General features: G+C 55.1%; 1 protein-coding gene across 1 annotated transcript; it reads right to left on the bottom strand.

Annotated features, from left to right (window-relative positions):
* Window positions 1-143: 143 nt before the first annotated feature.
* On the bottom strand, window positions 144-15,301 carry CERS1 (ceramide synthase 1). The gene is made up of 7 exons (XM_014887164.2): window positions 15,068-15,301; window positions 6,304-6,463; window positions 4,352-4,532; window positions 2,922-3,083; window positions 2,464-2,611; window positions 1,790-1,929; window positions 144-1,598 (listed from the first exon to the last, which is right to left on the bottom strand). Exons 1-7 carry the CDS (start codon window positions 15,296-15,298, stop codon window positions 1,556-1,558), a joined length of 1,065 nt encoding a protein of 354 aa, XP_014742650.2. The 5' UTR covers window positions 15,299-15,301; the 3' UTR covers window positions 144-1,555.
* Window positions 15,302-15,681: the final 380 nt, after the last annotated feature.

Genomic DNA, 15,681 nt, shown 5'->3' with positions numbered 1-15,681 from the left:
TCCACTCGGGCTCCAGGGATGGGGATGGAAAATCCAGCGCTGTTCCCAAAATCTCTGCCCGGAGCCGGGGGCAGACCTGGAGCCGGCTCTTCCTCCCCAAAAATTCTCTTTTTTTAACTCAATCACGGCGTCCAACGCTTCTCTCTTAAAGCCATCAAGCTCCAGCACATCAAACCATCAAAGTCCTGCCTTGCACAGCCCCAAAAACCATCAGCCCCAGAAATCACCAGGCCCTGTCTCAGCCAGGCACCCCCAGGTCCCCTCCCGGCCATCACAGCACAGCTGTCCCCACCACATCGATGTCACCTCCCCCAGAACCCACCCAGCTCAATGCCAGCCCTGGAAAATTCGGTTTTATCCCCCCAAGGTCAGCCCAGCTCTGCTCCGGCCCAGCCTGGGGGAGCAGTTCCCATCCTGCCCTCAAATCCCACCGAATTCCCAAGGAATTCCAGCACTGGGGTGCTCCCCGGGCACCCTGCAAGCCACGGAGAGAGTGACAAAGTCCTGTCACAGCTTGGGGACATTTCCACCGGCCCCACTCAGGGCCCTTCCCTGGCTCAGACACAGCAAGTCTGGAGGGGAATCACCGGGACCAAACATGGAAAAATCGCACAAATCCCCACCCTCACACCGGGAATGAATGTCCTGAACAGAGGGGAGGGGACAGCGAGGGGACAGCGAGGGGACAGCGGGGTCTGAGGGAGCCAAACCCACAGAACTGCCCAGCACGGGGAGCTGGGAAAGCTGCAGGGATGGAACTGCCTGGAAATTCAACCCAGGGGAGCAGCAAGTCTCTGTTCTTCTTGGAAATCCAACTGAGGAGCAGGAATTCTCTATTTTTCCTGGAAATCCAAGCAGGGAGCAGGAATTCTCTGTCCTTCCTGGAAATTCAACCCAGGGGAGCAGGAAGTCTCTGTTTTTTCTGGAAATTCAACCCAGGGGAGCAGGAATTCTCTGTTTTTTCCTGGAAATCCAGCTGGGGGGAGCAGGAATTCTCTGTTCTTCCTTCAGCAAGGGGACAGTCCTGGGGGCAGGGACCTGCAGGACTCTTTTTAAGCCACTCCAAGACCTCCACACGGGGTTTTCCAAGCAAATCCAACCTCCTGGGCCTCCTCCAGAGGGCTGGGATGGAGCTCCTGGGGTGGATTTCCAGGCAGAGCTGCCCGTGGGAGGTGACAGGGACTGTCCCAAGGGCCACCTCTGCAGTCCCAGCTGGCCTTGGGCTCCCCAGGACAGGACAGGACAGGACCTTTCCCTGCCCAGTTTGGAGCTGGAGCCTGCAGGAGCAGCTGGGAAGGGTCAGAGGGAGGAATCACAGCAGGGCTGAGAACGTGGAGCAACAGCAGGGGACACAAAGCCAGCCCCAAATCCTACCTGGGCCAGCAGAGCCAGCGGGCTCCTGGCCACACGGGGCCACAGGAGCCCCCCCAGGCACAGGGGACAGTGGCAGCCCCGAGGGGCACGGTCCTGGCAGGGCTGGCAGGGGGGCAGGGGTGAAGTTCTCCTCGGGCCTGTCCTGTGCGGGCTCCTGGGCACTGCCAGGTCCTGGCAGCTCTCACAGCCTCTTGTCCTTCACGAGGCCGTTCTTGAGGTGCAGCCTGGGGACAGCAGAGCCCGGGGTCAGCCCCGGCCCACAACAAAATCCCCTCCCTCCCTCCCTCCCCTGCTGGGGCCACTCCTGGATCCCTGGAATGTCCAAGGCCAGACCCAGTGGTGGCACTGGATGTGTTTTAGGATTTTCCAACCCAGAGCAGCCTGGAATTCCCTGTGTGTCCCCCCGGCCACGTACCCCTCCTTCAGAGCCCGGGGCACTGCGATCCCCGGCTCCTTCCCGGGATTTTTCCTGCTCTCCTCCACGTCGTATTCCCGGACATCGTTCACCTCCTGCATCTGCCCCAGCAGCACCTTGGCCACGAAGAGCACGATGTACTGGGGGGACAGGGGGACACAGAGCCTCAGGCACAGCCCCAGGCTGGGGTTTGGGATTTGGAGCAGAATTCCTGGAACTCCTTTTCCCTGATTTCACCCCGCGGGTGATGGGATCAGCCCCGCCCCATGGGGTCCCTCCTTCCCCGCGGGATGCAGGGAACATTCCCAGCCCGTTCACACCTCTCTCAAATTCCAGCTGCTCTTATCGCTCCCTCCCCGCGCAGCCCGGGGGTGTCAGACACTCTGAATGCCAAAGGGAGAATTCCCAGCCTTCCCTTCCCCCCTGAACACCAACCCAGGACCCCCCAAAACCCCCCAGATCCTCCCCCATCCCTGCAATGCCAGCAGGGGCAGTGAGCACAGAGGTGACCCCAAGGGGAGGGGACATTTCCCGCTGTCCCCAAGGGCACTTTGGGCAGGGCAGCTCCTGCAGGGGGGATCGGGGTTGGGATCGGGATGAAGGACACAGACCCAGGATCCCTGTGGGGTCTCAGGAGCCCCGTGGGGTCTCAGGAGCCCCGTGGGGTCACGCACCAGGAACCAGTAGATGTTCATGAGGGTGAGCACGAGCAGCAGGCCGTTGAAGAAGAAGTAGAAGGGGATGTTGGGCACGGCCTGCAGGCTGCAGTGGCACGTGGCGTACAGAACCTTCAGGGGAAACCAATAGAGACGGAACCAGAACCTGCGGGGACAGGACAGGCATGGGACAGGGACGGGGATGGGGATGGGACAGGGATGGGACAGGGATGGGACAGGGACGGGGATGGGGATGGGGATGGGACAGGGATGGGACAGGGATGGGACAGGGACGGGGATGGGACAGGGATGGGACAGGGACAGGGATGGGACAGGGCAGGCATGGGACAGGGACGGGGATGGGACAGGGATGGGACAGGGACGGGGATGGGGATGGGGATGGGGATGAGGATGAGGATGAGGATGAGGATGAGGATGGGGATGAGGATGGGGATGAGGTGAGGACCAGGCCTCACCAGCTGAGGCTGAAGGCCAGGCAGCCGATGTTGGACACCACGTCGTTGAGGCGGTGGTAGGCGCCCCCGCGGTGTTTGAAGTAAACGTTGAGCTTGGTGAACTCGAGCTGGACATCATTGACATCGTGCAGGAACAGCACCAGGATCCCCACGTTGTGGTACCTGGGGAAAAAGGGGAAAAATGGGGAAAAATGGGGAAAATCGGGGGGAAACAAATGGGGAAAAATCGGGGGAAAAAATGGGGGAAAATGGGGAAAAATTGGGGGGAAAGGGTGGGGGGGAAAAGAGGGTGAGTGGGGAAAAAAAGCAGGAGAAAAAGGGGGAAGGAAAGGAGGGAAAAAAGGGGGGAAGGGGAGAAAAAATGGCAGAGGGAAAAAAGGCGGGAAAAAAGGGCGGGAAAAAAAGGGCGGGAAAAAGGCAAAGGGAAAAGGGTGGGAAAAGCGTGAGGGGGAAAAAGGTGGGAGAAAGAAAGGGGGAGGAAAAGGGGGGAAAAAAGGAATAAAAGGGAGAAAATCAGGGGGAAACACGGGGGGGAAAGGGGGAAAAAGGGAAAATCAGGGCAAAAAAGAGGGAAAAGGAGGGGGAAACAGGGAAAAAAAGGGGAAAAAGGGGAAAAGCAGTGAGCAGAGAGGGCTGTCAGCTCACAGCACCCCCTGTGAGAGCCAGGGATCCACACCTGGGGGGCAGGTTCCTGCAGGATCCCCCGGGTTTTGGGGTCACCACAGGACCCCGTGGATGTTGGGGCTCAGGAGATTCCTGAGGGATTCCCCCAGCACCCCCTGGATTTTGGGGTCACCACAGGATTCCATGGATGTCGGGATTCCCACAGGATCCCCTGGGTTTTGGGGCTCAGCCCAGCACCCCATGGATGTTGGGATTTCCACAGCACCCCATGGATGTCGGGCTCACTGCAGGATTTCCACAGGATCCCGTGGATTTTGGGGGTCACTGCAGGATCCCCGCAGCACCCCATGGATGTTGGGATTCCCACAGGATCCCCTGGTTTTTGGGGCTCAGCCCAGCACCCCCCGGATTGTGGGGCTCACTGCAGGATCCCCCCAGCACCCCATGGATTTTGGAGCTCACTGCAGGATTTCCACAGAATCCTGTGGATTTTGGGGCTCATCCCAGCGCCCTGCGGGTCTCAGAGCTCACTGTGGTGTCCCCACAGGGTCCCCCGGATTTCGGACACCCCCGTATTTCGGGGACACCCCCGGATTTCGGGGACACCCCCGGGTTTGGGGACACCCCCGGGTTTGGGGACACCCCCGGGTTCGGGGACACCCCCGGGTTCGAGGACACCCCCGTATTTCGGGGACACCCCCGTATTTCGGGCACTCCCCGTATTTCGGGGACACCCCCGGTTCGGGGACACCCCCGGATTTCGGGCACTCCCCGGATTTCGGGCACCCCCCGGTTCGGGGGCTCACCGGAAGGCGTAGGAGGCGGCCAGCAGGGTCAGGGTGACGGCGTGGTGCAGCAGCATGACGGGCGAGTCGCGGCGCCACGTGTCCATGTAGGCGGCCGCGTACAGAGAGTGGCCGTAGAAGCTGCCCTGCAGCAGGTAGGCCAGAGCGATGTCTGCGGGCACCGCCATGCCCCGCCGCCAGCCTGACACAAATAAACACACACGGATAAATACAGCGAGAACAGCACAGTAAACACAACAGACAACAACACACACACAATAAACACACACGGATAAATACAGCGAGAACAGCACAGTAAACACAACAGACAACAACAGAGACACAATAAACACACACGGATAAATACAGCGAGAACAGCACAGTAAACACAACAGACAACAGCACACACACAATAAACACACACGGAATAAATACAGCGAGAACAGCACAGTAAACACAACAGACAACAGCACACACACAATAAACACACACGGAATAAATACAGCGAGAACAGCACACACGGCCAGCACAGTAAACATAATAGACAACAACAGAGACACAATAAACACACACGGAATAAATACAGCGAGAACAGCACACACAGCCAGCACAATGAACACAACAGACAACAACACACACACAATAAACACACACGGATAAATACAGCGTGAACAGCACACACGGCCAGCACAATAAACACAACAGACAACAACACACACACAGTCAGCACAATAAACATAATAGACAACAACATAGACACAATAAACATAATAGACAACAAAATATACACAATCAACATAATAAACATAATAAACACAATAAACACAATAGACAACAAAATCAACATAAGAAACACAATAGACACAATAAACATAATAAACACAACAGACAACAAAATATTCACAACATACACAACAGGCAACAAAATCAACATAATAAACAAAATAAACAACAAAATAAACACAATAAAACAAAAAACAATAAAACGAACACAACAAACACAATAAACAACAAATAAACACAACAAACAAAATAAACAATAAAATAAACACAATAAACAATAAAATAAACACAATAAACCAAAATAAACACCAAAACCACCAAAAAACCCCCAAAAAACCCCCAAAATAAACCCCAAAATAAACATCAAAAACACCCCAAAAAATGCAAACCCCCCCCCCCATAAACTCCAAAATAAACACCAAAAAAACCCACCAAAAATCATAAAAAAATACCAAAACCCACCAAAATAAACTCCAAAATAAACACCAAAAACCCACTAAAATAAGCACCAAAAGCCCACCCCCAGTGGGCTGGGTTTTGTTGCTGTGGGCGGGGTTTTTGGTGGCTGTTATCGATCACAGCCGGTTTGGGATGTGTGTGTGTGTGTGAGATGTAAGAGATGTGTTATTATGTGTGATAAAAATTGTGTTATGGGTATGGAGTTATGTAATACATGTAATAAATGTAATATATGTAATATATGTAATATATGTAATATAGGTAATATAGGTAATATAGGTAATAATTTAATTTTTTAATATGTAAAAATATGTATATGTAATTATGTATATGTAATTAAAACAGTAACATTATATGTTATTGGTTTTAGGCTTTTACTGGGGCAGGGATTGGAATGAGGGGATTTTTAGGCTCTGATTTAGGCAGGACTTAGAATAAAGTGATTTTTAAACCCTGATTTAGGCAGGGGTTGGAATGGGGGGATTTTTAGGCTCTGATTTAGGCAGGGGTTGGAATGGGGGGATTTTTAGGCTCTGATTTCCTCCCCCTTGCCCACCGCCATGAGATCATCTCCAAGATCCCTTTCCAACCCCAAACCATTCCATTATTTAATGAACAATTCTCATTTATTAATTAATCCCATTCTCGCTGCCGAAAGGAATCCCCAGAAATCCCTGTGCCCTTTCTGCACCCACAAAGCGAATTTTGGGCTTCCCTGGTGTTTTTCTCACCGTAGAAGACGGAGGGGGGGTCGTGGAAGAAGGGGTAGTCGGTGCCGAAGAGCAGGTAGGCGCCGTAGGACCACGACAAGGAGTAGAAAAGCAACTTCCAGGCACTCTCGGGCATCTTGGCAGCATCTCTGGGCTGCAGGTTGCACCATTCCCCAAAGGGCTGCCCGGGAAAAAATGGGAATTTCGTCAGGGAAGAGGGAAAGGAGCATCCCCAGGGCAGCACAGCGTTCTCGTTAAAACACAGAATCCCAGAGGGAGGATGGCAAGGTTTGGTAGGAAGGGTTTTATGGAAGAGCTCTGGGAATCAGGGGGAAATCTGGGTCCCACATGGATCCCAGATGGAGGTGGGTTTATACTCTTTTTATTATATAACTACGTATTAATTAATAAACTGTAATTATTAAACTATCTATTAAACTATAAATTTTTCTATTATATATAATATATATTATATATAAAATACATAATCTATTATATTTTATTATATAATATTCTATTATTCTATTCTATTTTAATATTATTCTATTATATATGATAATATATTTATTATACATATTATATAAACTATATATTAAGCCCATACTGTTCTATTGTATGCATTGATCTTATCCAAGCATGAATTCCTGTAATTTTCATCAGGCCCCCCAAATATCCTTCCTCATGGTTCTTGCTACAATTGCATCGTTTCTCGTTATTCTTATGACAATTAAACAATAATTATATTCAATTAGCAAACAATGGTCACATTTAACAATCACATCATTTCTCACATGATGATCATGCAGGTGTAGCTTCACCTGATCTGGAAATAAACAAAGCTCAAAATTCGTTCCCAGTTATAGTTGAATAGAATAGAATAGAATAGAATAGAATAGAATAGAATAGAATAGAATAGAATAGAATAGAATAGAATAGAATAGAATAGAATAGAATAGAATAGAATAGAATAGAATAGAATAGAATAGAATAGAATAGAATAGAATAGAATAGAACAGAAATTCCCTTTCCCAGCCCTACCAGACCCAATTTTCCTTCCCACCCCCCTGGATGTACTGGATGCAGTTCCTGTGATTTTTAGGAACATTTTAACCCCGTGCTGCCCTTCTGAGAGCTCGGGTCCCGTTTTCCCAGCAGGAATGAGGCTGGGGAAGGGGAATTCGGGAATCTGGAGATGCTCCCAGGCAGCCCGGGGAGGGGGAAGTGGAGCCCGGAGCATCCTCCCCCTCCCCGGGAACAATTCCTGCTCTGGCAGGGCCGAGCCAGGAGCTCATAAAATAAAAATAAAGGGCAGGGAAAGGCCGGAGGAGAAGCTGTAACATCATTATCCAGGGAAAAAAAAAAAAGGCAGAGGACGGGCAGGGCAAGGTGTGGGCACAGCCCCGGGCAGGCTGGCACTGCCACCAGGTGCCACCAGCACAGCCCGTGCTGTGCCACCCCTGCCCACATCCCCATTCCCGCTGGGATTCCCCACGCGGCGTTTGCAGCATCCTCCAGAGGAGCCCAAACCTCCCAAACCTCCCCAAACCTCCCCAAACCTCCCCAAACCTCCCCAAACCTCCCCAAACCAAGGCAGCTCTGCTGAATTTGGGTTAGTCCCGAGATAATTGATAAAAGGTTCGTGTTCATCACAAAATTGGGGTTGGTATAAACCACAATACTGAGCTCTGAAGTGAAGCATGGACACGTGATAAAGGAAATTATATGATAAGATCATTCTGTTTAAAATCACCTTGTTATGGTATATTATGTTGTATTTTGTTACATTATATTATGTTATGTTTTCCAAATAAATTGTATCGGGTCCCAGCTTGTAAAATCAGACTTCCCAAAAAGCCCTTCCTGCCTTTGTCTGATCAATGCTGCCTATCCCAAAAACCAAACTTCCAAAACTTCTCCAATAATTATCTAAAAAACCAAACTTCCAAAACTTCTCTAATAATTATCCCAAAAAACAAACTTCCAAAACTTCTCTAATAATTATCTCAAAAACCAAACTTCCGAAACTTCTCTAATAATTATCTCAAAAACCAAACTTCCAGAATTTCTCTAATAATTACCTAAAAAACCAAACTTCCAAAACTTCTCTAATAATTATCCCAAAAACCAAACTTCCAAAACTTCTCTAATAATTATCTCAAAAACCAAACTTCCAGAATTTCTCTAATAATTATCTCAAAGACCAAACTCCCAAAGCTTCTCTGGTGGTTATCTACAAAGACCAGATAACTATCTGCAACTAATTATCACCCAAAAACTTTGTAAATTTGTATTAAAATGTTTATTCAACCACCACTGCTTATAACAACAAAAACCCCAAAATTATTAATTACAATAAAATCCCACAGTATTTAAAAAAAAAACCTACAAACCAAAGTTCAGTGAAACATAAAGTAAGCAGCGACCCTTCACGTTCCCCAGCACTGTTTGCTCTTTCTATATCAAACAAAACAATCTAAATTTTACTAAATATCGAGACTTTTGTCTCTCATTTATAACAATCCCAACAAAATTCCCAATCCTGGCTCGAGGGGGGACAGGAACCACCCCCCAGCCCTGCCAGGGACAACGTGGGAATCACAGGAAAATGTGGAACAGCCTCATTTTTGGGGAATAAACAGACCCAGCAAGGCACAGCCTGGGTTTTTTTGGGAATAAATAAATCCAGTAAGACACAGTCTCGGTTTTTTGGGAATAAAGGGAGCAGGGGGTGCTGGGAGCCCCCTGGGAGGTTTTCCTGCCCCTCGGTGCCAGCTGAGCAGTTCCAGACCCCATTCCTGCCTCCGGGGCCTTGCCAGAGCCCCTGGGGCAGGGAAGGGTTTTGGGGGGAACCAAACCCAGCCCAATCCCCCCCTCAGAACCTCCCTGGCAGCTCCAGATGAGCTGGAGGTGAAAACAAAATCCCTGGGCAGTAACTGGACCCTGCCCCAGGTCAGCAATTTCTGCTCCTAAATTAAGGCCCCAGCTGTCCCCACGCCGTGGCTGCCCCGGTTCTTGGCCCCTCTCCCCTTTTCCAGGGGCTCCAATCCCAAAAGCTGCGGATTTTCTGGACACGTCCCACAGTGGGAGCGGCTGCCAAGGCCTTTTCCAAAGGGAGGAAAAAGAGGAGGAAGCTCAGAGGGGGATGAATAAAGCAGGGACAGAAAGTCCTGGGCACAGAAAGCATCGATTGTTGGAGTGTGCCCAGGGCAGGGGGACACAAAGCCCTGCTGGCCCCACAAGGCTTTGGGGTGGAGGGGAACACAGGGGTCTGTGGGGTCTGTGGGGTCTGTGGGGTCTGTGGGGCCTGTGGGACCTGTGGGGTCTGTGGGGTTTGTGGGGTCTGTGGGGTCTGTGGGGTCTGTGGGGTTTGTGGGGTCTGTGGGGTTTGTGGGGTCTTTGGGGTCTGTGGGGCCTGTGGGGTTTGTGGGGCCTGTGGGGTCTGTGGGGTCTGTGGGGTCTGTGGGGTCTGTGGGGTCTGTGGGGCAGGGACACCTTTGGGATGTTGAGCTCAGCTTCACACTCTTGCTCACCCCACAGAGGTTTGGAGTGGAGGGAAACACAAAGATCATCCAGTTCCAATCCTTCTCCTACCCCAGCGTGGATTTGGGATCCTCAAATCCCTGCTCGACCCATGAGGGTTTGGGGTCACCCCATTCCAGCCCCTCCCCATCGCGGACCCCAGGAACAGGAGCTGGCCCTGGAGCCGGCCCGGGGGGGAGCCGGGGGGGAGCCGGGGGGTCCCAGGGCTGCCCCAGGAGCGACCCCTGCCCTGTGGGATGGCGGGGGGGGGTGGGGATGTCCTCCCATCACCCCGCTGCCGTTGCCATGGGGACGGAGCAGAGATGCTGTTGCCACGGTGACGGAGCCGCGTCGGGAGCCGGGATGTGGCTCGGGCTGGAAGAGCCCAGGGCGGCTGGCGAGTGACGTCACGGGGCTCTGCTTAAAGGGTAACCACCCCCCCCCCCCCCCTCCTCCTCCTCCTCCTCCTCCTCCTCCTCCTCCTCCTCCTCCTCCTCCTCCTCCTCCTCCTCCTCCTCCTCCTCGCCCGTTCCCGCAGCATTCCCGGCAGGATGAGGGGAAGGGGCTGGGACAGGAGCCCACCGGGAGCTGGGAGCAAACGCAGCTCCTCTCCCTTTTCCCAGCCCACAGCACACCCAGGCATCCCTAAATCCACAGCCAGTCCCAGCAGGAGGATACAGGACCATCCAGGGATCTTAAATCTGCAGCCGGGGATCCCTAAATCCACATCTAGAGATCCCTAAATCCACTCCCAGCCCCAGCAGCAGGACCCGGGGGCAGGCGGGACGGGGAAGAGGAAGGGGAAGGGGAAGTGGAAGGGGAAGGGGAAGGGGAAGGGGAAGGGGAAGGGGAAGGGGAAGGGGAAGGGGAAGGGGAAGGAGAGGATTTTCAGTCGCGGTTTGTTCCGGAGCAATTCCTGGATCCCCCCGGGCCCGACGGTGCCAGCGCGTCCCGAGGGACACAAAGGGACACAAAGGGACACAAAGGGACACAAAGGCTGGCACGGAGCATCCCCGGGAGCTGGCAGTGCCAGGGCCGAGGGCCGAGCCAGGACAACTCCCGAGCCTCGTCCAGAGACTCCTGCCCCTTCCCAGGGCTGGGGGGTGCCCCAAAGGGCTCGGTCCCCTCTGTCTCCTCTGTCCCCTCCCGGATCAGCCACCCCGGATGGGGCTCCCCAGGAATCCCAGAATTGTTTGGAATGATCTTAAAATCAAAACCAAGCCCAGGGTGCTGCAAACCCCGTCACCGGGACACTCCCAGGGATGGGATGGGATGGGATGGGATGGGATAATGGGATGGGATGGGATAATGGGATGGGATGGGATAATGGGATGGGATGGAGCAGCCTCAGCTTTTTTGGGAATTCCATCCCAGGGAACAATTCCTGATATCCCACCCAGCGCTGCCTCTGGCAGGTTAAAAAAGGAAAAACCAGGAAAAAGTCCCTGATCTGCGAGGCCAGAGGAGCCTGGGGACCCCGGGGCAGGGGCTGTCACCTCCCCCCGACACCCCCAGCTCTGCTCTCCCCATCCCTGCAGCACCTCCGTGCCTCAGTTTCCCCACAGCTAAATCCACTCCCAGCCCCAGGGATCCCTAAATCTGCATCCGGGGATCCCTAAATCCACCCAAGCTCTGCACAACATTTCCCGATTTTTTTCCGAGAAAAAATGGCGATTTTCCCACCAAAATATTGAGAGGATGTTATATTTTTTTAAATATTTTTTTTTTCGCCCTCGATTCGGTGTCCCCGGCGGGGAGAGGAGCAGCAGGAGACGCTGGGAGGACGCTGACACAGCAGAGCAGCCCCCAGGGGAATAAAGGGCTCTTTGTTTGGCTTTTTCTCCCCTCTGGAGCTCCCGGGGTTTGTGTTCAGAGGAGGAAAAACCAGAGCCTGTCCCCAGCTCGGTGTCCTCTGCTCCCAGACCGCGCTGGGGTCACCTGTGGGGACGTTCCCCCCTCCAAGTCACTTGGGGAAGGGTCGGGGATTGGAAAATGAAACCCCGGAGGTGCTGCAGGGTGGGGGAAAGTTCCCAAATCGCTGCAAGGACACAAATCCTGAATTTTCAGCTTCCACATCCTCCCCGGGGCTGCTCTGAGTCTCTCCCCTGCAGCTCTGCTTCCCTGAGAACATTTCCCAACCTTTTTCCCTGCAGAGGACACCGGGGTGTCCTACAGATGTGGGCACCGCTGGGACAAACACCTGGCTGGGCCAGAAATGGAGAATTTTGAGCCAAGTTTTGGGGACAGAGGGGACACCTGACCACCTCCAAACCCACCCAGAGGATTTTCCTGACTCCCAGTCCAGCAGCCCAGGGGGGTTGAGGGGTCACGGGTGTGCCCCAAATCCAGGTGTGCTCCTGGGTTTACCTGCCTGAGGGCAAGGAGAGAGCTCCAGGAGCTTCTCCCAGCTTTTTTTTTTTTTTTTCCACTCCTTTCCCAGGCTCAGGTGCCCTCCAGGGGTTTTAACTAACACAGATGTGCTCAGGTTGCTGCTTTTTAATCCAAGTCCCACAGGGCCACACCAAGGGCAGGGCTGGGACACCAAGGCAGCACCAGGGGGGCAAATCCAAGGATTCCAGGGAGCTTGGGGTTAATTTCTGGAGCTGCTCTGCAAGCCCAGGGAGCTCCTGCAGATGTTTGTGCACCCAAAGGTGCAGGGAGGTGGGGAAGGGGGGATAAATCCCACAGGGATGTTCATGCCCCAGCACAGCTGACTCTGAGGGTCTTTCCTGACCTTTTAATCCAAATTTCCTCCCCCTCACCGGGATCTTTCCCACCCCAACACAATCCCCTTGCTGTATTTGCACCGAGGATTTTGTGAAGAAGCAGCAAAAGGGCCAAAATTTGCCCTGAGAAGGACGAGGAGAAAACCAAAACTGCTGGAAAATCCACTCAGAGCCAACCCAAACCCTCCCCGTCACCTCTGCAGCAATTCCAACCCCCCTGGGGACCTGCTGGGACAGGAATTTTGGGGGGTAAGAGCTGGGGGAGGCCCCACGGAGAGCTCAGCAAGAGCTTCAGCACCTTCAGGGGTTTCTCTGGTGGCCTGGGCTGAGCTGAGCTCTTGTGGTGAGAACATTTCCTCCCCGGCTGCTGGGGCAGCATCACGAGATTCACAGCCAGGACACCAAGGAGGCTCTTCCAGCCTCAGTCCCCACAGGAACAGCCTCCAAATGAGGAGGGATGCCCCAAAAAAGCAAAATCCTGAGCAGGGGAGAAGTTCCTGGGCTTAGACAACTCATTTTTTTCTCCTGCCTTTCCATGGGCAGCAAGGTCCAAAAATCCCCCTGGGACCCAAACCAGGTTTTACAGAAAAAACTCAATTCCCATCCTTCCCCACAGTAATTCCAGCAAGGAAAACCTCCCAATCTTTTTAAAATACAGCCCTGCCGATGGAACTGTCCCTCCCTGCTGCTGGAGGAAAGCTGATGCCACCAGAACCCTGCTCAGCATCTCATCAGGATCAGCCACATGCAGATGGAGCCACAGGAACCAGCCCCACTCAGCCCCCCTGGCCCTTCTGCAGTTACACGAGTGACCCAATTCCCCAGGGAACGGCACCTCAGAGCTGCCAGGAGCCCCCCCGAGCCCTCCCGGGACAGGGGGAAATCCAGAAAATCCACTTCACTTTGTTCCAGCACTGCCAGGTGGGGCAGAGAATGAGGGGAAAATTCAACATTCCCAGCAGATTCCTCACCCACAGCTCCCTCAGCAGCCCAGGAGGGCTCAGGCTGGACCTTGCACAAGGTCGGGACCCCAAAGAAGTGAAGGGGGAGCTGCTTTAGGGCAGGGGGCAGCGGTGACTCCCACAGGGACCATGAGGATCCATGAGGATCCCGCCCAGGGAATGAGGAACGAGGCCTGGCCCAGCCTCCTCAAGGCCTGGTGGCACCAGATGTGACAAAATGCTGTGCCCTGACCCCAAAAAATCCTCCAGATTTCCGCTGGTTCTGCCCTTCCAGTCCCCCGGAGGCCGGGGCAGAGCCTGCAGCATCTCTCGAGGAGGGATGGGGAGCAGGGCCAGAGCTGCTGCTCCTGCTCGGGGACCTCCTGCCCGGCCTGTCCCCACCCAGGCGGCGACAGCAGCGGGGGACAGCGGCCAGGGAGGCGCTCCGGGGGCTGCGGGGCCATCGCTGCATCCCCCGAGCCCCGGGGCCATCGCTGCATCCCCCGAGCCCCGGGGCCATCGCTGCATCCCCCGAGCTCCGGGGCCATCGCTGCATCCCCCGAGCCCCGGGGGCTGCGGGGCCATCGCTGCATCCCCCGAGCTCTTGCAGCTCAGGCCGGCGCTGCAGCATCGAGCCCCGCGCCATCGCTCCGGAGATTTCCTTCAAAAATCCGCAGGGATTTGTCCCCTCGTCTTCCCCCCCCGCCACCCATTCTCCCGGCAGGGAATGACCGGGAAGAAAAAATCTTTGACCTTCTGGGGCTGCGGGGATGGGAATGGGAGCGGGGGAAGGAGCAGGAGGGGCTCTGCTGGTGCACAGGGATGCTGAAACCCTTCGGGATGCGGCCCCGGGAAAGGCACGGAAGCACAGAAAAATCTGGGAATAACCGGGAAGAAAAATCCCTCAACCTTGAGGGGACGCAGCGGGGATGGGGCCGGGGGAAATGGAGCAGGGGGGGCTCTGCCGGAGCTCCGGGATGCTCCAATCCTCAGGGATGCAGCGCCGGAGGAAGGCACGGAACAAGCTGGGAATAACCGGGAAGAAAAAGCGCTCAACCTTGAGGGGATGCGGGGATGGAAACGTGGGGGAGGGAAAAGGAGCAGGGGGAGCTCTGCTGATGCTCCTGGATGCTCAAATCCTGCAGGATGCAGCACCGGGAAAGGCGCAAAAACCTGGGAATAACCGGGAAGAAAAAACCCCGAGCCTGCCGGGGGCAGGAATGGGAACGCGGGGGGGACAATGGAGCGGGGGGGCTCTGCTGGTGCAGCAGGATGCTCAAATCCTGCAGGATACAGCCCCGGGAAAGGCACGGAACAAGCTGCGAATAACCTGGAAGAAAAATCCCTCAACCTTGAGGGGATGCAGCGCCGAGAAGGCGGCGGTGGGAGGAGGAGGAGGAGGAGGAGGCGGAAGGCACCGGGGGGCGGGGGGGCTCTGGGGATGCTCCACACTCGGGGATGCAGAGGAGCGGGGGCGCACCCCTCACCCCAAAATCCACGCAGAACGCGTCCCCCCCACGGCCAAACCCCCACGGCTGCCCGTGGCTCTGCCCCCATCGCTCCCACCGCCGTTCCCCCCATCCCGTGCCCGGTACCGACCCGAAAGAGGCGGCGGCAGCAGGCGCGGCGCAGCGCGGTCCAGCCCAGCGCGCAGATCCCGCACAGCAGCACCTCCGCCCAGCCCAGGTGCGCGTTCTCCGCCCAGGTACGGCGAGCCAGCTCCCAGCCGCAATCCTCGCAGCCGCGGGCGGCCTCGGCCAGGCTGCCGTAGGCTCGGCGGAGCAGCTCCCCGTAGCCGGGCATGGGCTCCGGAGGCTCCGGAGGCGGCATCGCGGAGCTGCCACGGCCGCGGCCCCGCGCAGGCTCCGGCGGGGCGGGCACCGAGCTCCCCCCGCGCCGGTACCGGGCTGGGGCCGCCCCCCGGCACGGCCCGGCCCCCTCGGGCTCGGCCGCCGCTCCCGGAGGGGCCAGGGGAGAGGAAAAGGAACCAAAAGGAGGCGGGGGAGGCGGCTCGGGAGAAGGGAGAGGCGACAGAACCGGCAGGGACCGGGAGCCCGAGGAGTGGGTACCCCAAAGTTTGGGAACCCCGAGGGTTCGGGGATCCGGTACCCCGAGGTTTCTGTACCCCGAGGTTTTGGGGTTCTGGTAGCCCGAGGTTTCTGTACCCCAAAGTTTGGGTACCCCGAGATTTTGGGGTTCCGGTACCCCGGGGG

The sequence above is a fragment of the Sturnus vulgaris genome, chromosome 26 (genome assembly GCF_052056855.1).
Source record: "Sturnus vulgaris isolate bStuVul1 chromosome 26, bStuVul1.hap1, whole genome shotgun sequence".
NCBI classification, from domain to species: Eukaryota; Metazoa; Chordata; class Aves; order Passeriformes; family Sturnidae; genus Sturnus; species Sturnus vulgaris.
Note: the sequence above shows the minus strand (reverse complement) of the source record. Positions and strands in the feature narration are given on the sequence as shown.

Bases quoted from the DNA above. Each gene is read 5' to 3' on its own strand.
- CERS1 (XM_014887164.2), bottom strand. From the start codon at position 15,298: ATGCCGCCTCCGGAGCCTCCGGAGCCCATGCCCGGCTACGGGGAGCTG. The intron at 4,533-6,303 runs GTGAGAAAAACA...TATTTGTGTCAG, and splicing joins CCCCCCCTCCGTCTTCTACG to GCTGGCGGCGGGGCATGGCG. The intron at 2,612-2,921 runs GTGAGGCCTGGT...CTGTCCCCGCAG, and splicing joins CTGGCCTTCAGCCTCAGCTG to GTTCTGGTTCCGTCTCTATT.